Genomic DNA, 25630 nt, shown 5'->3' with positions numbered 1-25630 from the left:
ATTTGGAAGGTCTGGGAACGTCCGGAGTCTCCTGGGTGTAAGGCCCCGAAATGGGGCCTTCCCTCGGGGTGCCCTTAGGCCCTAGGGACACTCCATGGGGTGCCGGGGCAGCTGGGCTGAGCTCCAGAAGCTCTGGCGTCACCTGGCTCTACCAGTTCTGGAGGCCCAGATACATTTGCCCCATGGTCTGTGATTCCTTGGCTCTCAGACTGGGCCAAGCTCTGGAGCCTCTCCGCTACAGCATTCTGTGGGGTGGGACAGTGGTTAACACTGCTGCCTCAGCGCCAGGGACCCAGGTTCAATTCCTGGCTCGGGTCACAGTCTCTCCATGTCTGCACGGCTTTCCTCCTGGTGCTCTGGTTTCCTCCCACAGTATGAAAGACGTGCGGGTTGGTGCATTGGCCCGCTAAATTCTCCCTCAGTGTACCTGAACAGGCGCCGTGGTGTGGCAACTAGGGGATTTTCACAGTAACTTCATTGCAGTGTTAATGTAGGTCTGCTTGTGACACTAATAAATAAACTTAAACTGAGCCAAGCTCTGGAGCTCCTCAGCATTAGTCCTCTGAAACGAGGCAAGGTTGCCGAGGCCCACAGCCAGGACCTGCTGTGCCTCCAGAATCCCTGCGAGAGCCCCAGCCATGGCCAGCTGTATCTCCAACCTGCCCCCGACACTCATGGCCATGGCCCGATGTGCCTCCAGACTGCCAGCGACACCCTCGACCATGGCCCGCTGTGTCTCCAGGATGGCCTGGACCCTGTCACCCATGATGCCAAATGCTCCACTGCGGACGCCACCTTTGCAGTGCTGGCCTAGTTACTACGCTGTGCCGGCACCACCTCCTGCAACAGCACTCTAGACTCATCTACACAGTCCATCCACAACTCCCCGGGTTTGCTGATGTATCTCCACCAGCTTCAGGGTGAACGAAACCTGCGGCCTGGCATCTGGCTTGAGGCCAGCTGATTCCTCGCCTCCGGCAGACTTCCGTCTGCCTGAGCCCCCGGATATTCCCGCCTCCACCCAAAGTGCATCAGCAGCTGTGGTGTGCTCACCAGTAAGTGACCCAGAAGCCTCACCACTAACATGCCCCCCTGTTGTGATAGTCTCTGTGTTGGTGGGTTGTGTTGTTGCTGCCTGTGCCGATTCACTTGTGCTGTCATCTGAGGATTCTTCGGGGCCTCCCTCCGAGGTGTTGTCCGAGGTGCCCTCGGGGGTCTCAGCATGAGCAGCAGGAGGGTCGACGACACCAGAAAGGCCTGGAGCATCAGGGTCCACCCCTGTAAGAAAGGACACAAGTTAGTGGAAGGGAGGGAGAACAGCCCGCGCAGTATGGAACAAAGAAGACCTTGGGAGTAGGGTTCACCTGATGCTCACTTGCATGCCAGACGCCGACCTGGCTGCCGGAGACCATTCTATGCTCCTCCTCCTCTGCCAGATCCAGAGCACACTGCTCAAACCCCATGAGTATGTGCAGCTCAGGTACTCCACCACCAGTTTTCTCCCTCTCTCGGCAGTTATGTGCAGTTTTCGCCTGTGGGGACATCAGGGAGATTGAAAACATGATGTATGGAAGGGCACGGGGTGTAATGTGTGGGGGGTGGGGCGCTTGTGTGAGCCTTTCCAGGGCAATGCCACCCCCTGTGTGGTGTTGATGAAAGGGGGGGGTGGTTTCCACAGGGGTTGGAGTCGGTGCTGGGAGGGGTTCGGGAGTGGTTGGTGACTGCCCATAAGGTTTCTGGGGATGGTTTCACATTGTAAGCACAGCACATGTACTGATTTCAGAACGGGACGCTCACTCACCCTTGCTGCCCGAAGAAGGTTGTTCATCTTTTTCCGGTACTGGTCTCCGGAGCGACGTGCCAGTGCCCGGGTACTTACAGCTGCAGGTACTGCCTCCCGGATGGCATTTGCCATCCAGCCCCTTGCATGACAGCCCTCAGTGGGATAGCGCAGCTCGCGCTTCTCCTCCACTGCATCCAGCAGGTGGGCCTGATCACCCTCTGAAAATCTGGGAGCATTTCTCCTGTGTGCCATCTTCCTGGCGTGACTGCCTCTGTGTCCATACTTGCAGCTTATATACAGCTCGGCCTTGCTAAAGGAGTCTAGGTACAGACAGTTTGGGCCACTCATGGTCCTGTTAGTTAAATTTCATTGTGAATAATGTACGGGCAACCTGATTTCAATAGAGGGTGAGCCATCTCCAAAGGTACTGATTGGGTTAACTCAGCAAGGTACTGTGTCTGGGGGGAGGAAGAAGGGATGCTCAAGGGTCTCACTCAACAAGAGGGAATGCTCGTAGGCAGTGGGTGTGCATGGCAGCCCAGTGCGCTCTGTGTGAAAGCCAACAGTGAGTGAATGGGGGGGATGTGGCGTGGGGATGGGGAGGCCGGCACTGTCCGGGTCAGTGGGGATGGAGAGGCTGGCGATTTCCGGGTCAGTGGGGGATGGGGAGGCTGGCGATGTGTGTGGGGAGTGGGTGAGAGGCCAGCGATATCAATGCTGGGAGGATTTGTTTAGCAATCTCCCAGAGATTGGCAAATGCACGTGGCCCGCTCACCGCGCTGATTTCAGCCTCTTCAGCAGGAATAGGCTGTCCACCACTTTTCAGTGTGATTCACACTGGTGCACTCTGCAGTTCAGAGTGTTGCAGATTCATTTTGAAAATCCCGCTGAGATGCCCTCCAGTTTTTACACAAATTCGACATTTAGAATTTTTTTGGGAGAATCCCAGCCATGGTTTGTCTGTACCTGGCCTCTCGCCCACCCCCACGCACATTGCCGGCCTCCCATGCCCCACTAACCTGGACATCACCAGCCTCCCCATCCCCACACCCCTCCCTCTCCATTCATTCACCGTTACCTTTCACACACAGTGCTGGGTTGTCATGCACACCCACTGCCTACAAGCATTCCCTCTTATTGACTGAGTCATAGAATCTGTGACACAATACAGTGTGACATCCCTGTTAGTCGTGGTATAAATAAACTATATTCCTGGATTAAACATTTATGAAGTAACTACCACCAGAGGGTACCATTTTATTATACTTATATAATTTCTTTGTTCTTTGCAGTATCAGATCCTTGGAGTTTTGGTTTAATCACTTGTATAATCATGAAGGTAAGATCATGTTACAATTGCTGTTGCTAGATATATTTTAAATTTATAAATTTACTTTCACAACATTAATGACCCTGGACTGGAAATCCCTTAAGGTGGTTGACTACCAGAACAGGATAGGTCTTTCATCTACTAGTCACACCTAGTGTTGACTCCATGAGCGATTCTACAGTTGGAGTCATTAGCATTAAGGACGAGGCACACCTGTCCATTGCGGTTTGAACATTTGGAGCAGGGCCTTGGTGCTCTGTTGGGCATGAAGAAAACCTTTGTCGGCTTAACTGGAAAATATTTTCATCTCATCCTGATCCAAGTTCTTCGTAATGGAGTTGATCTCTCGAGAAATCAATTTGACACTGAAAAGTAGTACTGTGGATCCACTAAAATCTGTTCTGTGACAACTATATTTACATCATAAACAAAATAAAGTTATGGAAAATGCAGCTTCCAAATTCCCACCATTTTTGGAAATCCTCTAATCTGGGTTTGAAGGTGGCATATGGAGAACCTCTCTTATGATGCAGGACAAGGTACCGCATGGTAAGTTGTTGCATAAGGTTAAATCTCACAGGATCCAGGGTGAGGTAGCCAATTGGATACAAAATTGGCTTGACGACAGAAGCCAGAGGGTGGTTGTAAAGGATTATTTTTCAAATTGGAGGACTGTGACCAGCGGTGTGCCTCGGGGATCGGTGCTGGGTCCACTTGTTATTTATATTAATGATTTGGATGAGAATTTAGGAGGCATGGTTAGTAAGTTTGCAGATGACTCCACGATTGGTGCATAGTGGACAATGAAGAAGGTTACCTAGGATTGCAACAGGACCTTGATCAATTGGGCCAGTGGGCTGATGAATGGCAGATGGAGTTTAATTTAGATAAATGTGAGGTGATGCATTTTGGTAGATCAAATCGGGGCAGGATCTATTCAGTTAATGGTAGGGCATTGGGGAGAGTTATAGAACAAAGAGATCTAGGAGTATCAGTTCAAAGCTCCTTGAAAGTGGAGTCACAGATGGACAGGGTGGTGAAGAAGGCATTTGGCATGCTTGGTTCCATTGGTCAGCACATTGAATACAGGATGGATTACAGGAGTTGGGACATCCTGTTGAAGTTATACAAGACATTAGTAAGGCCACACTTTGGAATACTGTGTACAGTTCTGGTCCCCCATGATAAAAAGGATATTATTAAACTAGAAAGAGTGCAGAAAGGAGTTACTAGGATGCTACCGGGACTTGATGGTTTGAGTTATAAGGAGTGGCTGGATAGACTGGGATATTTTCCCTGGAGCGTAGGAGGTTGAGGGGTGACCTTATAGAGGTCTATAAAATAATGAGGGGCATAGATAAGGTAGATAGTCAACATCTTTTCCCAAAGATAGGGGAGTCTAAAACCAGAGGGCATAGATTTAAGGTAAGAGGAGCAAGATGCAAAAGAGGCAATTTTTTCACTGAGGGTGGTGTGAGTCTGTAACGAGCTGCTAGAGAGAGGAGTAGAGGAGGGTACAATTTTGTCTTTTGAAAAGCAGTTAGACAGTTACGTGGGTAAGATGAGTATAGAGTGATATGGGCCAAATACAGGCAATTGGGACTATCTTAGTGGTAAAAACTGGGCGGCATGGACAAGTTGGGCTGAAGGGCCTGTTTCCATGCTGTAAACCTCTATGATCATTTCTCTATGATCATGCAGGCATACTGTACATTGACCATGCAATACGTGGTAGAATTCTTATTTGGAGGTAGCACCAATCTGTTTCAAAGGTGTTAACACTCTGCATCATAAGAGAGATTCTCCATATGCCCCCTTCAAACCCAGATTAGAGGATTTCCAAAAATGGTGGGGATTTGGAAGCTCCATTTTTCATAACTTCTATTTTATTATCTGCAAGTAATTTGAGTTATTGTAACAGCGGAACAATTCTCAAAGGGCCATTATATGTGAAGGCTGAGTGTGTATGATAGAAAACTAGAGATTAAGACAAATAATTTTTTACAAGCTCCCAACAAGAAAAGAATCGTTGAGTAAATGTAGGTTCTTGCAATTGCAAGTTAGAAAGTGTGGCAGTGAGATGCTTATTTTGCATCTCTGTTCCAGAGGAAGGTAAAATTTGGACTGTAAAAGTACCTGGAAGAAAATGCTGAGTCACTTCTAGAAATGAATAGTCAAAACAAAAGGGTATTTTAAAATGTGCCAAAGGAGTTTGGACACGATTTAATAAAAAGACTAACCATAATAACCCTTTGAAAATAGAATTGGAGGATGGTAAATATTACATCCCTGTTCAAGAAAGGGGAAAGATTTGCTATGAAATTGTGGGGCAGTTAGTTTACCTTCATTGCAGGTGAACTTGTAAGAGATGAATTTACAAATACACATTACCAGTGTGGTGTTTCCCAGCTTAATTTTTTTTCAGTTGGCAATCAAAATGATATCTGATGCGTTCAAGAGCATAAGGTTACTGAAAATTGCACCAGACATCATCATAGTAAAGGGCAAAAAAGAGAGTCTAGATCTGAAGCAGGCATTAGTCCATTTGTATATGCAAATAAGGGGCCTTATTTCTGCATCCTGGTCTGTGCTGCAACATTACTTTGCTCTAGGATACTGGAGTAAACCCAACAAGAATGTCACGACCCAAATAAAAAGATGTTTACCGTAATTGCTGCAGCACCTGGTCCCAAGATCTCCCACGTCTGTTTTCCCCTCTTTCCCACCCTCTCGGCACTCCCCCGCCCCCCACTTCCAATCTCCACCCCTGATCTCCTAGCTACCCACCTCCACTGACAGTGTTCCCAACCCTACCCCCTCAAGGTCTGTACTCTTCTTGCCCACCACTCCCAACAGTACTCCTGAGGCCTGCAATCTTCCCATCTCTCACCAAATCCCAATCACAGACTGTGATGCCAACCTGCCACTGCTCCAGACTCCAAAATAAACCAATCACAGACTTGTATCGTTGAACACTATCCCGTGCGAGCCCTTAACAAAGCAATGAGGGCCAAAATTCAGGGCTTCTCGGAATTGCCCATTTGAGCATAGGCTGTGCCACTTTTCTCATTCTTAACGTAAAGTGCAGTTGTCAGATTTATCATCAAATTTGTTCCCTGGGGAGGAAATCTGTTTTTAAACTAGTGGTTCTTGTTAATTTGTAATGAATAAATCTGGTTTTGCGTGCATTTGTGTATGATTGAAGCCTGCAAAGACACTAATGGTATTGTTGAATTTTAACTTATAAGGTATATGTGTGAATACTTGCGTAGCAATAGTGCTCCAATCCTGTGCAGTATTACGATCCCAATAGAGACCAATAACTTCTAAATGACTTAAACTTGAAATCTTGTCATGCAATTTCTTTAAGACTTTTACTATTCTAGACAAACTAAAAGCATTAAACATTACCTAGCCGGCAACTAATACTCTAAACCAGGGGTCACCAAACTATGGCCCGCGGGCCACATCCGGCCTGCAGTTTGGAGACCGCTCCAACGTCTTTTGTTAAACAACAGTAATCGTTAGTGCGAAATGTTACTTGTCTCTATCCGTGTTGGTCATTTAGGTTAGCTATATGTATCCCAACAAAGTATTCCTGCTCGGTGAGAATCCTGGGATCTTTGATAAATGTCGTCCAACAGTAATTGTGGATTGGAATTCAGAACACGGTAAACGCAATGACGTCATTCAGCGGTCTCCAAACTGCGGGCCGGATGTGACCCGCTGCGGGCCGGATGTGACCCGCTACGGGCCGTAGTTTGGAGACCCCTGCTCTAAACTACTGAAAAAGCATCCCTTATCAGCATTGTAACATGACCAATAACCCCATGCTGCATATATACCTTGCAGCATGGTCTCCTCAGAATTATAATCTTTAAAGGACCCAAAGGGAGATCGTTGTGATGATTGGAGCTCGTTCATCTGACTCCCAGGATATCACTGCAGAAGTTGCTCAGGGTCTTCGGCCCAACCATTTTCAGTCGCTTTATCAATGACCTTCCCTCCGCCCTAAGGTCAGAATTGGGGATGTTTGCTGATGATCAGCACCATTCATGGTTCCTCAGATAACTGGACCAGTCTGTGCCCATATGCAACAAGACCTATCATAGAAAGAATCATAGAAACCCTACAGTACAGAAAGAGGCCATTCGGCCCATCGAGTCTGCACCGACCACAATCCCACCCAGGCCCTACCCCCACATCCCTACATATTTACCCACTAATCCCTCTAACCTACACATCTCAGGACACTAAGGGCAATTTTTAGCATGGCCAATCAACCTAACCCGCACATCTTTGGACTGTGGGAGGAAACCGGAGCACCCGGAGGAAACCCACGCAGACACGAGGAGAACGTGCAAACTCCACACAGACAGTGACCCAAGCCGGGAATGGAACCCAGGTCCCTGGAGCTGTGAAGCAGCAGTGCTAACCACTGTGCTACCGTGCTGCCCACCTAGACAACATTCAGGCTTGGACTGATAAGTGACAAGTAACACTTGCCAACGCTTGTGCCACAAAAGTGCCAGGCACTGACCATCTCCAACAAGAGAGAATCCAGTTATATTCCCATGACATTCAGTGGCATTACCGTCGTTGAAACTCCCATCAACATCCTGCGGGTTATCGTTGACCAGAAACTGAACTCAACTAATTATCAGTAGACTGTGGCTACAAGAGCAGGTCAGACGTGAGGAATTCTGCAGTGATTAACTCACTTCTTGACTTACCAAGTCTGCCCAACATCTACAAGGCATAAGTCCGGAGTGTGACAGAATACTCTCCACTTGCCTGGATGTATGCAATTCCAACAACACTCAAGAGGCTCAGCACCATCCAGGACAAAGCAGCCCACTGGGTACCCCACCCACCACCTTCAGCATCCACTTCCTCCACCACTAACACAGAGTAGCAGTAGTGTGTTGCATTACAAGATGCACTGCAGCAACTCACTAAGCCTCTTTCTCCATCTCCTTCCAAACTTAAGTTCTACCCCATAGAAGGACAAAAGCAGCAGATGTATAGGAACACTATCACCTGCGAGTTCCCTTTCCAAGCCATACACCATCCTGATTTGGAATTACATTGCTGTTCCTTCACTGTCACTGGATCAAAATCCTGGAACTCCCTCCCTAACAGCACAGTGTGTACCTATAGCACATGGACTTCAGTGATTCAAGAAGTCAGCTCACCAGTACCTTTTCAAGGGCAATTAGGAATGGGCAAGAAATACTGGGCTAGCCAGTGACACTTAAATCCCATGGAAGAATAAAAATAAACCCAGTCTAACGTTGCTTTCAGCTTCCAATGGGCTCACTTCTTCTCTTTCACTGAGTTGTAATGCCCAGTGATCATCAAAAATCCTTTCACAGAAATGCCTAACTTAGCTAACCCCGATGATTCTTTCCTCTGGCCATGCCAGGGCAAATCTTTCAAAGTTCTTAATTGCCTGCTGATTTCCTATCTTTGATTAGAGGACCAGATACCATTCCATATGGTATCTAACACACAACTGCTGTTTCCCTACTGCTGTCAGCTGCTGATGCCCTGCTCTCTTTCCCAGACTCTCCCTCTCTGACTCTGTCCAAAGTCTGAGACAGCAGTAATAACAAGAAAATCTACTTCTCTTGTTTTTAGATGTTCAACATGGCACATGCATTTCAATAGCACATGACCTGGAACCCCTTGTTCTGATGGGAGCCAGGCCACGCAACCCTGTGAGCAGACAGAATGTGTAGCAGATCATAGGCAATCTTTTTTACTTCATTTGCCTTCAATTAAAGAGACTGTTTAAAATATAACCATTTTCAAAACTTCAAATTTATTGAATTTATAGGAGTGCTTCATATTTTTCAATACTAAATATAACATTAATTCTTTCTTCTCTTTGGTTAGATATTATTGGACTTCACTATCTTTCCACTGGTTTCTTAGCACTGTCGCACAGTGTTTGCCAGCCACTGTTCGAGGAGGTCCTTCTTTTACTGCAGCCTCTTTCGTTACTGCCCTTTGATTTAGATTTGATGTTTGAGCACCATGTTATCCAAATGAATAAGGAGCAACAAAAGAAGAAGGAACAGCTCAAAGTCAAGCAGGATCTCTTGCAATCCATTCACTCCACCTTCCAGCTCATGAGAACCAATGGCAGCAACGATGGCAGTAATATGAGTTTGGCACCTGAACTGAACAGGGAGGACAAACCAGAAAGAATTACACAAAAGGGTGCAACAACAGGAGATGCATCAGATAAACACAATGAAGATGTAGAGAGTATGGAAAGAATTAGAAAGGAGAAAGTAAGTGAGATTAAAAAGGACAAGCAAGCAGGATGGTGGTATCAGCTCATGCAGAGCTCACAGATATATATTGAAGGTTCTTCAGAACAGTCAAAGTTTGTAAACTGGGAGAAGAGAAAGAAGCAGAGTACAGCTGTTGTACCTCAACGATTAAGTACCGGCATGGAGAAAGGGTCACTTCGAGATGGTTTTCCAGAAGGAGCAGAAAGTCAACCTATATTTGAATTACAAAATTCAGACATTTGCAATGTAGTGTCCAGTCAAACTGAGTCAAATGAAGAGGCAGCAGCCACTAAGGAACTCTTAAAGAAGATTCAGTCTGAGTATGCTAAAAATGAAGCCAACCCTTCTTGGATGGGGAGTCCTCCAGAATCTGTGCTACATGAACTTAAGCATAACAAGGTGAATGAGAGCGTTGTTTCAAATGATCATGATGCACAACCAGAAAGAAAGCCAAATTTGGAGCATACCGAAGGCAAACAAGGAATGTGGCTGGGTCGGTTGTTTGGTGCAAGTGTAAATCAGGCTAGAAAAGAAGAATCACAACTGGTAAAATCGCAGAAAAGCAGGTGAGACATTTTTTTAAAACTTGTTTGCAAGATGGTAGGATAAACGCTGCCAGGACTGTATTTATTCGGAATTCTTGATAATCCTGAGAAGATGGCCCTTCTCCTTAAACTGCTACAATCCCTGTGATCATGCTCCAAGAATGTTGCTGGGCAGGGAGTTCCAAGATAGAAATACAGAAAATAGGAGCAGGAGTAGGCCATTTGTCCCTTTGAGCCTGCGCCACCATTCATTATGATCATGGCTGATTGTCCAACTTAATAGCCTGATCCCTCCTTTCTCCTATATCCTTTGATGGCCTTCGTCCCAAGAGTTATATCAAATCCATCATGAAAACGTACCATGTTTTGACCTCAACTGCTTTTTGTGGTCGTCAATTCTACAGGCTTACCGCTCTCTGGGTGAATACATTTCTCCTCATCGCCATCATAAAATGTTTACCCCTTATTTTTAGACTATGACTCCTTTTATTTGGACACCCTCTCCATCAGGAACATTCTTCTGCGACCAATCTGTCTAATTGTGCTACAGTTTTATAGATCTCCTAAGAGGAAACCCCCCCCCCCCACACACACATTTTTCTGAACTCCAGCAAATATAATCCCAACCAACTCGATCTCTCCTCTGTTGATCCACCAGAAGAAACTCTTCAGTTGTAGGCAATAAAATAAAACCAGACTTGCTCCAATTTATAAATCAAAGAAAAAGGTTTAATAAAGAAACTTCATTACTCCAACAGTTAAGGCCTCACCCTGGGCCATTCCAAGCTCCCACAAACTGCAGCAGCTTCTTATTTATACTAAATCAACTGACCACCACATCATTTTGTCATTGGTTACACTTTTTACTGGTCAGTTTACTGGGTCAGCTGACCATTACAGCATGTTACCAATGGTCACACTACAACAGATCCAATGTTATCATTGATTACATTCTAACATCCTCAGACATCAGTCTTGCCATCCCAGGGATCAGTCTGGTAAATCAGTCTGCACTCCCTCTATAGAACAAACATCCTTCCTTAGATAAGGAGACAAACACTGCTCCCGGTATTCCAGATGTGGCCTCACCAAGGCCCTCTATAACTGTGGCAGGACATCCCTGCTCTTGTACTCAAATCCTCTTGCCATGAAGGTCAACATACCATTTGCCGCCTTTACCGCCTGCTGTGTCTGCATGCTTACCTTCAGTGATTGGTGTATGAGAACACCCAGGTCTCATTACACATTCCCCTCTCTCAATCTCATAATCTGCCTCCAGCTTTTGCTATCAAAGTGGATAACCTCAAATTTGTCCACATTATACTACATCTGCCATGCATTTGCCCACTTACTTAGCTGTATGAAATCACACTGAAGCATCTCTTCTTCCTCCTCACAGCTCACCCTCCCACCCAGCTTTGTATCATCTAAAGATTTGGAAATATTGCATTTAGTTCCCTCATCTAGATCATTAATATACATTGATAATCGCTGGGGGTCCCAGCACTGATCCTTGTGGTACCCTACTAGTCATTTCCTGCCATTTGAAAAAGACCCATTTATTTCTACTCTGTTTCCTGTCTGCCAACCAGTTTTCTATCCATCTCAGTACACTGCCTCCAATCCCAAGTTCTTTAATTTTACATGCTAATCTCTTTTTGAATGCCCAAATAAACTACATCCACTGGCTCCCCCTCATCAATTCTGCTAGTTACATCCTCGAAGAATTCCAGGAGATTTGTCAAGCATGATTTCCTTTTCATAAATTCATGCTGACTCTGTCCACCACTACCATTGTTATCCATGTGCTTTGCTATAAATCTTTGATAATGGACTCGAGAACTTTCAACTGCTCTTGATTTTTCCCTGTAAGCTTCATTGGCCTCTTAAACACATGACTGTCTCTATCACTCAACCAAATCAAACTCCTATTCTGAAACCCCAGGGGAAATAAACCAAAATAAATAAAAATGCATTTTCTCAGATTAAAACAAATATCCCATAAGCTAAGATCAATTATTAGCATGTGAGCTGCCTGGTTTGCAGACAAATCGGCACCCTATAAACAGAACTGATGTTTAAACATACCCCTTCCAAGAAACATGATTTAAATACATTTCTTAAAGGCACAATATCATCACATGAATCTCCTATAACTATTGCATTACCACACTTATTGCTCCATCCCTATGTAGCAGTGCCAACTGTGGTATAACAAATTGGGCTGTTGCTGCTTTCCCCAAGAAGCCTTCCCCTCAACAGTAACCAAAGTGGTAAATCTATTTTGGAGGAGAATAGCCACAGGAGATTACTGCACTCTGTGCCTAGTCTCTTGCTCTGTCTGGTGGTCACCCATTCCCTTCCTGCCAATGGAGTCTGAGCCTGCGGTGTGACTACTTCCCTATAAATGTTATTAAAGCAATGACAAGAAAGGAACAAAGGTATGTAGGTCCAATTTGGGTTAGTTTGTCACTTGGAGGGGAATTTGTAGGTTAATCAAATTGGCAAAGGTAGCCTAGGTGATGAGTTCATGGAGTACATTCTGAACAGTTTCTTAGAACAATTCATTCTGGAACCTATCAGGGACCAAGCTATGTTGGACCTGGTTATGTGTTCAAAGACAGGACTGGCAAGAGTGATTGTAGTATGATAGAATTGTACATCCAGGTTGAAGGGGAGAAATGTAGGTCTGAAACTAGGGTCTCAAATGTAAATATAGGAACTCACAAGGGCATGAAGATAGTATTGGCTAAAGTGGAATGGAAAAGTAGGTTAAAAGGTAAGATAGCAAGGGAGTGGCAGATATTTAAGGAGATAGTTCATAACTCTTAATAAAGGTATTTTCTATTGAAAAATAAATACTCTATATAAAAAAGGATGCACCATCCATGGCTAATTAAAGAAGTTAAGGAGGGTATCTAACTGAAAGAAATGATATACAATGCTGCAAAGAAATGTGATAGCCCAGAAGATTGGGAAAATTATAGAAGCCAGCAAATTGGAATCAATGGGAATCGGGGCAAATTCTCTGCTAGTTGGAGTCATACCTGGTACATAGGAAGATGGTTGTGGAGGGTCAGTCATCTCAGCTCCAGGACATCTCTACAGGAGTCCCTCAGGGTAGTGTCCTCGATCCAACCATCTGCAGCTGCTTCATCAATGACCTTCGCTCCATCATAAGGTCAGATGTAGGGCTGTTCGCCGAAGATTGCGCAATGTTCAGCACCATTTGCAGCTCCTCAGATACTGAAGCAGTTCATGTTCAAATGCAACAAGATCTGGACAATGTCCAGGCTTGGGCTGACATGTGGCAAGTTACATTCGCGCCACACAAATGTCAGGCAATGACCATCACCAATAAGAGACACTCTAACCACTGTCCCTTGACAGTCAATAGTGAAACCATCACTGAATCTCCCACTGTCAACATCCTTGGGGTTACCATTGACCAGAAACTCAACTGGACTCGCCACATAAACACAGTGGCTACAAGAGCAGGTCAGAGGCTAGGAATACTGCGGCGAGTAACTCACCTCCTGACTCCCCAAAGCCTATCCACCATCTACAAGGCACAAGTCAGGAGCGCGATAGAATACTCCCCACTTGCCTGGATGAGTGCAGCTCCAACAACGCTCAAGAAGCTTGACACCATCCAGGACAAAGCAGCCCGCTTGATTGGCACCACATCTACAAACATTCAATCCCTCCACCACCGACGCTCAGTACACACTGCTGCTACTATCTTCAAGATGCAGTGCAGCAATTCACCAAGTATCCTTAGATAGCACCTTTCAAATTGCAGACCACTTCCACCTAGAAGGACAAGGGCAGCAGCTACATGGGAACACCATCAATTGCAAGCTTCCCTCCAAGCCACTCACCGTCCTGACTTGGCAATATATTGCTGTTCCGTCACAGTTGCTGGGTCAAAATCCTGGAATTCCCTTCCTAATGGCATTGTGGTTCAACCCACAGCACATGGACTGCAGCGATTCAAAAAGGAGCTCACCACCACTTTCTCAAGGGCAACTAGGGATGGGCAATAAATGCTGGCCAACCAGTGATGCCCATGAATGAAAAAAAAAGTACAGTTTCAAAATAAACAGTCTTCCATTTAAGATGAAGATAGGGAGGGAATTTCTTCTGAGGATTGTTAATCTTAGGAATTAAGCACTCCAAAGAGCAGTGAAACATAAGAACTAGGAGCAGGAGTAGGCCATTTGGCCCCTCGAGCCTCCTCCGCCATTCAATAAGATCAAGGCTGATCTTTTCGTGGACTCAGTTCCACTTACCCGCCCGCTCACCATAATCCTTAATTCCTTTATTGTTCAAAAATGTATCTATCCTTGCCTTAAAAACATTCAATGAGGTAGCCTCAACTGCTTCACTAGGCAGGGAGTTCCACAGATTCACAACCCTTTGTGTGAAGAAGTTCCTCCTCAACTCAGTCCTAAATCTGCTCCCCCTTATTTTGAGGCCATGTCCCATAGTTCTAGTTTCACCTGCCAGTGGAAACAACTTCCCTTCATAATCTTTATATGTTTCTATAAGATCTCCCCTCATTCTTCTGAATTCCAATGAGTATAGCCCCAGTCTACCCAGTCTGTCCTCATAAGCCAACCCTCTCAACTCTGGAATCAACCAAGTCAATCTCCTCTGCACCCCCTCCAGTGCCAGTATATCCTTTCTCAAGTAAGAAGACCAAAACTGTACACAGTACTCCAGGTGTGACCTCACCAGCACCAGGAGTACTGGAAGATGGGTCATTTAATTTATTCAAGGCTGAATTAAACAGATTTTTGATTTACAAGCAAGTCGAGGCTTGTGGTCAGGCAGGAAAGTGGAGTTAAGGTCACAATCAGATTATCGATTTTTACTGCAGGCTCGATGGGTCTAATGACCTAATCTTCCCCTTTCTTATGATCTTATGATTATGATCATGATCTTATGACAGTGTTCACACAGCATTACTCCTACTCAGTGGTAGAGGTAGTTGCAATCCAAATAACCTTGCTGAGTTGCTGCAGTGCCTTCTCTGCACTGGGGATGGATATTGATTCCAGTGAAGGGGCCCCAGTACCCTGCCTGCTATTGAGCTTCCTGAGTGTTGTTGCAGCTCCAACTATGCAAGAGTGTGGCGAGCATTCTATCACACTCCTGTATTGACACTTGCGGATGATGGCAATGCTTTGAGGAGTGCTACAAAATATTGCAAATCCCACCTTAAGGCAGTTTTCCATACAAGGTCGTAAGCTGAATGACCTGCACTATTCCCCTACAATTGCTGAATTGTGAGCCAGTTGGGTTAATCTGTCCGAATTATAGAGAGATTATATCCTTATCCTATTATTTTAGGTTGAATTGAAACCCGTGCGCCTGAAGTATATGCTACCCTTAATCCGCTGTGCCTCCCTCCTCAATTTCAAATCAGATGTAACACATGATTCAGAATGACTCGCTTTATAGAGTTACACAATTTTCACATTCTTCCTGGTGGAGGCTTCTGTCAGCATGGTTGAGATCCTCAATTTAGCATGTGAGGGAACACGGAAATAAATGAACTTCCCACTGCTGTGTGGCTCAGCAGAGTGCTGTGTCCCTGCAGCAACCCATCACAAAATATCTGACTGGTTTACATATACTCTTTTTGATATTTTATGTTTGGTGCTTTGTTTTTTTCAATGAAGGTTGTATACAAACCTACTGATAGATCTTTGTTCAAAAATGCACATATCTCTGTCACATTGGTTCATGTGATTCTGTAAATTTCTAATGCTAAAATAGAAGTTGTGAAATCATGAAATGTTTCATTCGAACTCTAGAATCATTGCAGCACCAACATTTTAAATGCTACTTCCTGGCTTCAGTTACAGGATTAATACCCTGGTTACGAACAAATACAACAATAATTCACCAGATTTTTTTTTAGTCATTTTCATAAGGGCTGGCTCCTTGTCAGATGAAATTCTTACAACACCAGGTTAAAGTCCAGCAAGTTTATTTGGAATCACGAGCTTTTGGAGCGCTGCCCCTTCATCAGGTGAGTGAGTGCTCACCTGAGGAAGGAACAGTGCTCCAAAAACTCATGATTCCAAATAAACCTGTTGGACTTCAACCTGGTGTCGTGAGACTTCTTACTGTGCCCACCCCAGTCCAACGCTGGCATCTGCACATTATGAAATTCTTAGTTATGAAGATAGTTCATTGGTGGGATGTGGGTGGAAATTTTGGCATTTGGTAAAACAATGTTTTTAAAAGCACTGAAGTATTTGTTTATTTTAATTAGTATTTTCCATCCCTTTTTCTCCAGATTACCTTCTGGCTGGCTAGGACTCGATAGATCAGTATATGATCTAATGGTGCAGACCATGGGAACGGGAAAATGGAGAGGTCCTCAGCACATTGCAGACCAAATCAACCCACAGTCTGGAGGTAGTCGGCCAGAATCTCGAGAAAGAAAAGCTGAGCATGAGCGGTAGTAGTATTTACGCTGTTTTCCTGAACCTAGGCAGTTATGTATTCTGTGTATTAAGTTATTTCAGTGGCTTGATTTGTTACTTCAAGTAACTAGACTAGCTCTTCTGATGGCCTAGTGGGTGAAGGCAATGCTCACTAAGACATATAAATCTGAGGGTTTGATGCTCAGTCTGTGTTGAGTTGGCGAATTTCAATGAGACCAATTGCCTGATCTTTCATCATTATTCAATCCCCTAATGCCAAGCATCAAACCTGTGATCTTTGGAAAAGAACAGATGGGAACAATAAGAGAGAACATTATAGAAATGAAAAGTAGCCAGTTTAGCTGCTTAGCTTATTGGAGTTATTGTAGGTAAAGGAGATTCTGATAGGACAAAAACAAGTACCTGTAAACATTTAAATTTAGTTGTTTTTTTTAACTAAAACACTGACTATAGGAATTTATTCTGTACCATTTTCCTAACTTATTTTCAAACTTGTTTCCTCAGTTTATACATTATTCTTCAGACAAGATAGGACAGAAATTGGGTTGTTTTAAGACCTCTGGCAATACACTCTTTAAGCAAGTCAGAAGCAAGTTGACAGAAGTACACCAAATTGTCTCCTCTGTCTTTTCCAATGAGGAAGCTTACTGGTCCGTTCTACTGATACCACAGCTGAGGTCAAAAACATGCCATGTATTAAGAAATATAGGCATGGACTCTTGGTATAGCATGTCTGCTGCACCTGAAACATTGCCCTTAAGATTTTTAAAGTGAAAACTTTTACAGGTGGGTTTGAGGGGGGCTTATTAATTTTATTGTAGAAAATAGTTGCTTGGATACATAATTCCATAGTCATTTAATTTAAAATGTAACTTTATGGGCGGGATTTTACGGCCTCACTCGTCCCAAAACCGTAAAATTCCACCCAAGGTCAAGGGACCTTTTCCATGGTCTGCCCCTCGCCTGCTCCAATTCCTGTGGCAGGTGGGGCAGTCAAATTCTAGCCTATGTCTTTTGAAGGGATCAACCATTTGGTAATCCTAGGTCACCAGTTATTCTATATACTTTTTGTAAAGTTTTGACTGGCTTATTGAATTCCAATAATTGTCAATTTCTTTGCATTCACATTTATGGAGGTTATTTAGTGTACTCAATTACATCGTAATCTTAAATTTTATGGTAGATGATATCTGTGCACTTCATGGTCTGCCTTAATCACCCTTTCTTGCTCTGTTGGAATTACTGACCAGTTGTAATTTAGGGGCAAACATTTTATGCAGAATTCTTCCAGCTGTGACACCATGAAAGTTTAATTTGAGTGACTCATGACGACGTGCAAATTGCAGATGCTAGGGTAATCTCAACTGAGATTAGTTGTTACAGATATAATAGACTTTGGGCAGAATTTTCCTGTCCCGCCCGCCACAGGAATTGTAGTTGACCTCGGGCGGGATTTTTCTGACCTTGGGATGTACGTGCCCTTTTGTCTCACAGGTCATTTTTATGTTGAATCAGTGTACAAGAAATTTCTTTGTTGAATACAAGTGCCTTTGCTGTGTTTGATATTTTGTGACTAGCATAGTGTTTAATTATTGTAAATCTACCATTTATTTATCAGTTTATTAACTGTTTCATCTGATATATTTACTCAATGTGAAGTTTCTTTTTGTAAGTACTGTGGATGCTGGAAATCTGAAAACATCAGAAAATGCTGGAAATACTCAGCAGGTCTGTCAACATCCATGGATCCACAGTTCTTATGTATTTGTTGTAAAAGGCACCTTTAACAATCTCTTTAACTTAATTATTATTCTGTTAGTTTTTTGTGTCTATTCACGGAAAGCTTTCCTCAAGTGCAGTGTTACAGGCTGACTTTATGAATGAATATTCTTTCCCAGTGACTGAATTTGTGTATATATGCCCATAAATAGGCTAATGTAGTGAGCCCAAATGTCAAACCGAGAACCCTGCTTCAATGTACCTAAAGTATCATGTATTGTCATATGGTTTCTTTAACTTAAAGTAGAAGATAAATGGTAATAGATTGTGATTTGATAAAAAAATTAACAGTCAATAAACTGATAAATGAATAGTATTAGTTGTAAATAGTAGATTTACAATATTTGAACACAACTATTCACAAAATACCAAACACAACAAAGACACTTGTCTATATTCAATAAAGATACTTCTTGTGCACTAATTCAATATAAAAGTCACCCTTGAGACCCAGTTCCTTACATTTCCCAAGATGTCTCTGCCTTGCCTATAAGCTTGATGGTTTCAGAATAATTAACTGCAAATAAGTCAGTCTTAAAGGGAACATTCAAGAGCCTTTGAAGGTATTTCCAAACAAACGATATCAAGAATGTCTGTCTCATTAGATAGTCAGCCATTTGGAGGATTCAAAGTAGGATTGCCCATTGAAATGTACCTGTCAATTAAACATAGACTTAAGGTTCAGAATTTTCCAGCTGGTCATGTCCCTTTGCCACTGCAAGTGAGGACAGAGAATTTGGCACTCAGCCAAATCTCCATTCACTGCAGCGGGACCACACAATCCCACCACATTCTGGCCAAGGTCTTTTTGATCTTAAAGTCTGTGAACTGTGAACGGCTTGGCATGAGGCTAACCTATCCTGTTCCTCCTGATTGTTGCTGTAACGATTTATTTGCAACAAAATAGTGAAACACCTATGGACCCATTGATAACTAATTATGTGTCACACATTCATATCTCATGTAGAGATCCTGCTGTTGTTATCCAAAGTGTGTATTTTTTTCTGTAAGTGAACCTAGCTTTTTCATGCTTACATCTGTCATAAAAATATAAAAAGGAACAAAATGCTTCATTTTTGTCAGGTTCTGCTGTAATCCATTGCTTCTGCTGCCATATCATTTCTATGAACTGTAACCATAATGGAATTTCATATCTGATCAAATTGAGTCGGTAAAATTACAATTCCCTAACTGCTTCACTTGAGAAAGACACAGACTATTCATAAGTACATATGATCCCTACAAATATTTAAGAACCAGATTTTTTTCACATGGCTTTTGTTGATTTACTGAAAAGTTTTAACAGTGCAGAATGGTGTGAGATAGTAGAAGGCTAACAAAAAATACCATTAATATTGAGCTTTGTTTTGTGCATTCAACTTTTCAGACACATTTTTACTTTTTTTTCCTTCAAGAGAAGTGAAAGCGCTTTGTCACCACATAGCGACTGAAAAAGGACAACTCAGCTTTAAAAAAGGTGACATTCTGAGAGTGATGTCAAAAGTGGATGCTGACTGGCTGCTGTGTGGCCTTGGTGGTGAACGTGGATTAGTACCCTTTACATATGTGACTCATCCTGAAGATGAAGATTATTAATCTGAATACTTGATAGACTGTGCAATTTTAATTGAGGTGGGTGGGAAAGGGAGAGAAAAAAGTAAAAATTGTTGACTTCAAGATTAATTGAGCAGAAGAAGCACTAAATTGCCAATATTTCTTTGCTTGTTACTTTATTTTTCATTAAGTGCATTCAGTATACAAATTAGAACCCCCAACTGAATAGAATATATTGCTCATCAACTAATTCTCATCATAGCATTGGTGACTATAAAGCATGCATGGCACACAAACATTTGTTCTAATTTCCACATGCCTTTAGGAATAAGTGGCGTTATATTAACAGACTTCCAAGTAAGTGGTACAGACTAGGGCATATATGTTACAATTTATATTATTTAATGTATATCAAATTTTCATTTTAAATGGTATAAATTGCATGAATTTATGAAGTACAAATAACAGGCAGTATTTCTGTTTGTGCAAGACAGTATTGGTGCCTTGATTGGATCCTGTAGGGTGACTTAGCTGCCTACCTTTGCACAGCCATTCTACAAGAACATTAAATGTTTGAGGTAGTGTAGAAATCAATAAAATATAACAATTTGTAGTAATATATACCTCTGGCTTGTACATATGCAGTCGAAGAAGGTATGCCACATTTAATTTTATTTACAGACATTCAATGTGTATTGTATTATTTATTTATTTTGCATATTAATAAAAGTGCTGAAAGATGACTTGCGATATAGTGGATGTATTGTAATACTTTGCATAAAATTGTAGTCAATTCATGGCAAGTGAACAACTTACTTTAAACATTATCCTCCCACCAAAATTTAACACTTAAGTTTTAAAAAGCTGTCTGCAAATCTGAAAATTAATATACCCAGACTTTACATTTTCCATTTAAAACAAAACACACTTGCAGTTTTAAAATATTCCTAATTTATGCAATAAGATCTCCAAGAAGCGAGTCTGTGCTGACATTTAGCATCATTCTATCTGGCTCTGTGTATGGAAGTCTTGCATTTATAGTACAGCACAACTCAAAAGTTGCTGTCACATCTTAACGTTTCATATCTGAAAAATGTTGGCCAGCAAAACAATTTCAATTGATTAAAATAACCAATATGTGCTAATTGCATAGTGGCTGCAATACTTCACTGGGTACCTATTTAGAATTTGGCTGTGGAGATAAATGCAACCCACCTTTTGGTCATTACTTTTATTGGATGAAAAATCTTGTGGGATATGCTGGCCTCTGTCTGAATTCATGCTATGATCTTCTGCTGCTGAAATCCAGTGCCAAAAGCATTAATTCATAAAAGCCATCCCCAAAATAGGAAAAAGGATAAAAAAGTGTGTCCTGGATTTATTATACTTGCATTTCTAATACATTTTGTCAAATTGTTTAAAATCGTTTCACATAATAAAGGACGTAACGGTTGTAATGTTGGTAAATGTGGTTGCCATGACTAAGAAACAGAAACATTTTGAATAACTGTTTAACGATCATCTGAACACATGGACTGAATAGATGGACTTACGTTTAATGTTTTTAAAGGTTGGCACTTGCAAAGATGTAGCAGTTCCTCAAGACTATGTTAAATAGATTGACATCAAATATACAGCACAGAAACTAGTCATTCAGTCCAACCTGTATATGTATATGTTTATGCTCCACACAAATCTCCTCCCACTTCTCTTTATCTCCCATTATCAGCATGTTGTTCTATTCCTTCCTTCCTCTTAGTTATCTTATTTAGCTTTCTCTTCTCACCTGAACTTTCTCTTCTCATGTGGCAGCTTAGGTGGAGCTTAAACCCTGATCTGTGGGTGAATGTATAACCTTTCTGCTCTAGACTTAAACTGTGTTTTACTTTTTGAAATCCCAATTTCTTTTGTATGTTTCAGGAATGCAAAGAGGAAAGCAAATGTTTTAAAACAAAGTTGAAAATCCTGATGAATTCTCGTGGGAAATTCGGGTTGATGACTAGTGTTTCTGAGTATCTGATGGGATCAATTTATATTTATATAGTGCCTTTAATGTAATAAAATGTCCCAAGGAACTTCAGGGGAGCATTCTAAATCAAAGTGTGGCGCCAAGTTGCATCAAGAGATATTTGATCCAATGAAAAATGTTTGGCTGAAGATGTAGTTTTAAGGAGTGTCTAAAGGAGGAAAATGACATGGAGAGACGTAAAGAGGCTACTCCAGAGCTTGGGACCTAGGCAACTGAAGGCACAGCCACCTGTAGTGGAGCAATTAAAATAGGGATGAACAAGAGGCAGAGTGCAGATATCTTGCAGGGTTGTGGGGCTGGAGAAGATTAGAAATGGGGAGCAACCTCAGTATTGAAATTGACCCAGAATTGAGCTTCTGACTTATTCATGACAATACTAAGACCACCCATTTCCACCTCCAACTTCACCCCTGTCTCAGCTCATCTCATTCATGCCTTCATGATATCTAGATCTATTCCAATTTGGGATTTGAAAATCAAGATGTTGCCTAACTGGGAGCCAATGTAGCAGCGAGCATGGGAAATAGGACTTGCTATGAGTTAAGACACGGGCAACAAAGTTTTGGATGAACTCAAGTTTATGGGAGGTAGAATATGGCAGATCAGCCAGGTTTCTGTTGGAATAGATCTAGATATCATGAAGGCATGAATGAGATGAGCTGAGACAGGGGTGAAGTTGGAGGTGGAAATGGGCGGTCTTAGTATTGTCATAAGTCAGAAGCTCAATTCTGGGTCAATTTCAATACTGAGGTTGCGAACAGTCTTAATTTCAGAATGTTGACAGTGAGAGGGATGGAGTTGGTAGCTAGGGAATGGAGTTTGGAATAGGGACCAAAAACAATGACTTAAGTCTTCTCAATATTTAATTGGAGAATTTTCTGCTCATCCAGTACTGGATGCCTGATATGCAATCTAATAATCTAGCAACAGTGGAGGAGCTAAGTAGTGATGGGGTGACACCGGTGTATCTGTGAAAACTACGGTTATGCTTTCAAATTATGTTGCCAAGGGACATTATAGATGAGAAATAGGAGGGTGCCAAGGAAAGCTTCTTGGACACCTGAGGTAACCAGTGCACGAGTGGGAAGAGAAACCATTAAAAGTGAGACTCTGGCTATGAATAGATGAGAATTTAACCAGATGAGAGCAGTGCCACCCAGCTGGACAACAGTGAAGATGTGTTGGAGGAAGATAGTTCAGCCAACCCAGTCAAAGACAACAGACAGGTTGAGAACGACAAGGAAGAAAAGTTTACCTTTGTTATAGGCACATGGGATGTAATTTGTGACTTTGAGAGCTTTCACAATGCTGTGGCAGAGCAGAAACTTGATTAGAAAGATTCAAACATGGAGTTTTGGGAAAGATTTGAGGTGACAAAATGTTCAAGGACTTTGGAGAGTAAAGAGAGTTTGAAGGTGGGGTAGAAGTTTGCAAGGACAAGGGGTGAAATCTCTTTTGCACAGAAAATGACGATGGTAAATTTAAAGGGAAGGGACAGTAGCTGAAGAAAGAGAATGATTAACGGTATCAGCTAACATAGGACCAGAAGGGAAATTGGGTGGTTACCAGCTCGTTGGATATAGGGTCATGAAAACAGGCGTTGGGTCTGATGGGCAAGAGGAGTTCATAGAAGGTACGAGGGGAGGATACAAAACTAGAGAAAGACACAAATACAGGGCTAGGGCCGGAGAGAACTTTACAGGAAGTTTAGCTTGGTGAGCTAGTGGACCAGAGGAAAATTGCAGAGCAGCTGATCAGATGGTCTTGATTTTGGTGATAAAGAAGTTCACGGGTTTTTTTTTAAAGTTTATTTATTAGTGTCACAAGTAGGCTTACATTAACACTGCAATGAAGTTACTGTGACATAGTTGGAGATGAGGTTGAAGGAGATGAGGAGAGGGATTTAAGAATACTACCTGCAATAGAGTTGGACGTTATCTTTGCATTCCAGGATGATCCTAAACTAGTGAACTGTTTTTGCAGATGAGAACAGGACCTGATGGTGTTTATGTAGCTTAACCAAATCTGGCAGTGAATGACAGAACTAGTTGTCCTTCATATCCTTTCAAGGATGAATCCCTTGGACTGATGGAAACAGATATGAAGGCCTTTTGATGGGGAGGGCCAGGTTGAGAGAGAGTTATGATTTTCTTGGGGACTGAGGCATCAAGGGTGGAGGTGAGGTTGTTCAAATCAGTAGCTCAGAAATATGTCACCAAAGGCCCGTTTTGAAAGTGCAGTTGTAAGTGAATTAGAGGACAGAGTTTTTTGTTCCCAGGGCAGATGCAGAGGACAGTGGGGTTGGGCATGGAAGAGGCATGTGGGTGGCAACTTGTATAAGGGAGTGATCAGAGATGGCTTCATTTATAATTGACACAATGGAACTCGCAAGGGAGATCTGAGATGGCAAGGTCAAGGGGATAGCTGTGAATATTTGGGGCATTTTCTTGATGGGACCATGGGAGGTCATCGTCGCAGCCATCAGAGCAGCCTTCTCGAAAGTCAATCCACGGAAAGCGACTGACCTGGATGGGGTACTCAGTCGAGCATTCAGATCCTGCGTGGAACAGGTGGTGGGGGTATTTGCACATCTTTCTTTACATCAATCTAAGGTCACTATCTGCTTCAAGAAGACGACCATCATTCAGTACCAAAGAAAAGCCAGGCAGCGTGCCTTAAAGACTACTGTCCGGTGGTTCTGACATCGATCATTATGAAGTGCTTCGAAAGGTTAGTCATGGTACAAATCAATTCCGGCCTCCCAGATTGCCTAGATCCACTACAGTTCACCTACCGCTTTAACAGGTCCACAGCAGACACCATCTCCCTGGCCCTGGAACACCTAGACAACACAGACACCTGTGTCAAACTCCTATTTATTGACTCCAGCTCAGCTTCAACACCATTATTCCTACAAAACTCATCTTCAAACTCCATGGCCAGGGGCTCTGCGACTGGATCCTAGATTTCCTAAGCCACGGACTGCAATCAGCAAGGATAGGAAACACCTCTTCCACGAGCATCCTCAACGATAGTGCCCCACAAGGCTGTGTCTTCAGTCCCTTACTATACTCCTTATACACCCATGACTGTGGCCAAATTCCCCTGCAACTCAATTTTGAGGTTTGCTGATAACACCACTGTAGAGGGTCGGATCTCAAAAAATGACAAGATATAGTACAGGAAAGAGATAGAGAATCTGGTGTGACAACAATAATCTCTCCCTCAATGTTATCAAAACAAAGGAGATAGTCATCAATTTCAGGAAGCGTAGTGGTGGACATGCCCCTGTCTACATCAACAGAGACAAAGTGGAGATGGTCGAGAGCTCCAAGTTTCTAGGTGTCCAGATCACCAACAACCTGTCCTGGTCCCTTCATGCCAACGCTATAAGAAAGCCCACCAACGCCTCTACTTTCTCGGGAGGCTAAGGAAATTTGGCATATCCGCTATGACTTTCACCAACTTTTACAGATGCACCATAAAGTGTTCTTTCTGGTTGTATCACAGCTTGGTATGGCTCCTGCTCTGTCCAAGACTGCAAAAAAAAAAGGGTCATGAACGAAGTCCAGTCCAAACTCACCTCCCATCCATTGACTCTGTCTACAATTCCCATTGCCTCGGAAAAGCAGCCAGCATAATCAAGGACCCCACGCACCCTAGACATTCTCTCTTCCGTCAGGAAAAAGATACAAAAGTCTGAGGACACGTACCAACTGACTCAAGAACAGCTTCTTCCCTGCTGCCATCAGACTTTTGAATGGACCTACCTCATATTAAGTTAATCTTTCTCCACACCCTAGCTATGACTGTAACAATGCATTCCACTCCTTTCCTTCGCTATGTA

The 25630-nt window shown here is 42.9% G+C and overlaps 1 protein-coding gene across 7 annotated transcripts in view; it reads left to right on the top strand.

Moving 5' to 3' along the window:
• rusc2 (RUN and SH3 domain containing 2) overlaps positions 1-20504 on the top strand; it is a 107505-nt gene extending 87001 nt beyond the window's left edge. For 3 of the 7 annotated variants that reach the window (XM_078219465.1, XM_078219464.1, XM_078219459.1), the window contains 4 exons: positions 3076-3122; positions 9012-9981; positions 16271-16435; positions 19616-20504. In XM_078219465.1, the coding sequence (XP_078075591.1) occupies positions 3076-3122; positions 9012-9981; positions 16271-16435; positions 19616-19796 (1363 nt within the window). In that variant the 3' untranslated portion in view covers positions 19797-20504. Of the gene's footprint in view, positions 1-3075; positions 3123-9011; positions 9982-16270; positions 16439-19587 lie in introns of all 7 variants that reach the window. The other 4 variants (XM_078219461.1, XM_078219460.1, XM_078219462.1 and 1 more) reach the window with 4 other exon arrangements.
• Positions 20505-25630: the final 5126 nt, after the last annotated feature.

The sequence above is a fragment of the Mustelus asterias genome, chromosome 1, assembly GCF_964213995.1.
Source record: "Mustelus asterias chromosome 1, sMusAst1.hap1.1, whole genome shotgun sequence".
NCBI classification, from domain to species: Eukaryota; Metazoa; Chordata; class Chondrichthyes; order Carcharhiniformes; family Triakidae; genus Mustelus; species Mustelus asterias.
Note: the sequence above shows the minus strand (reverse complement) of the source record. Positions and strands in the feature narration are given on the sequence as shown.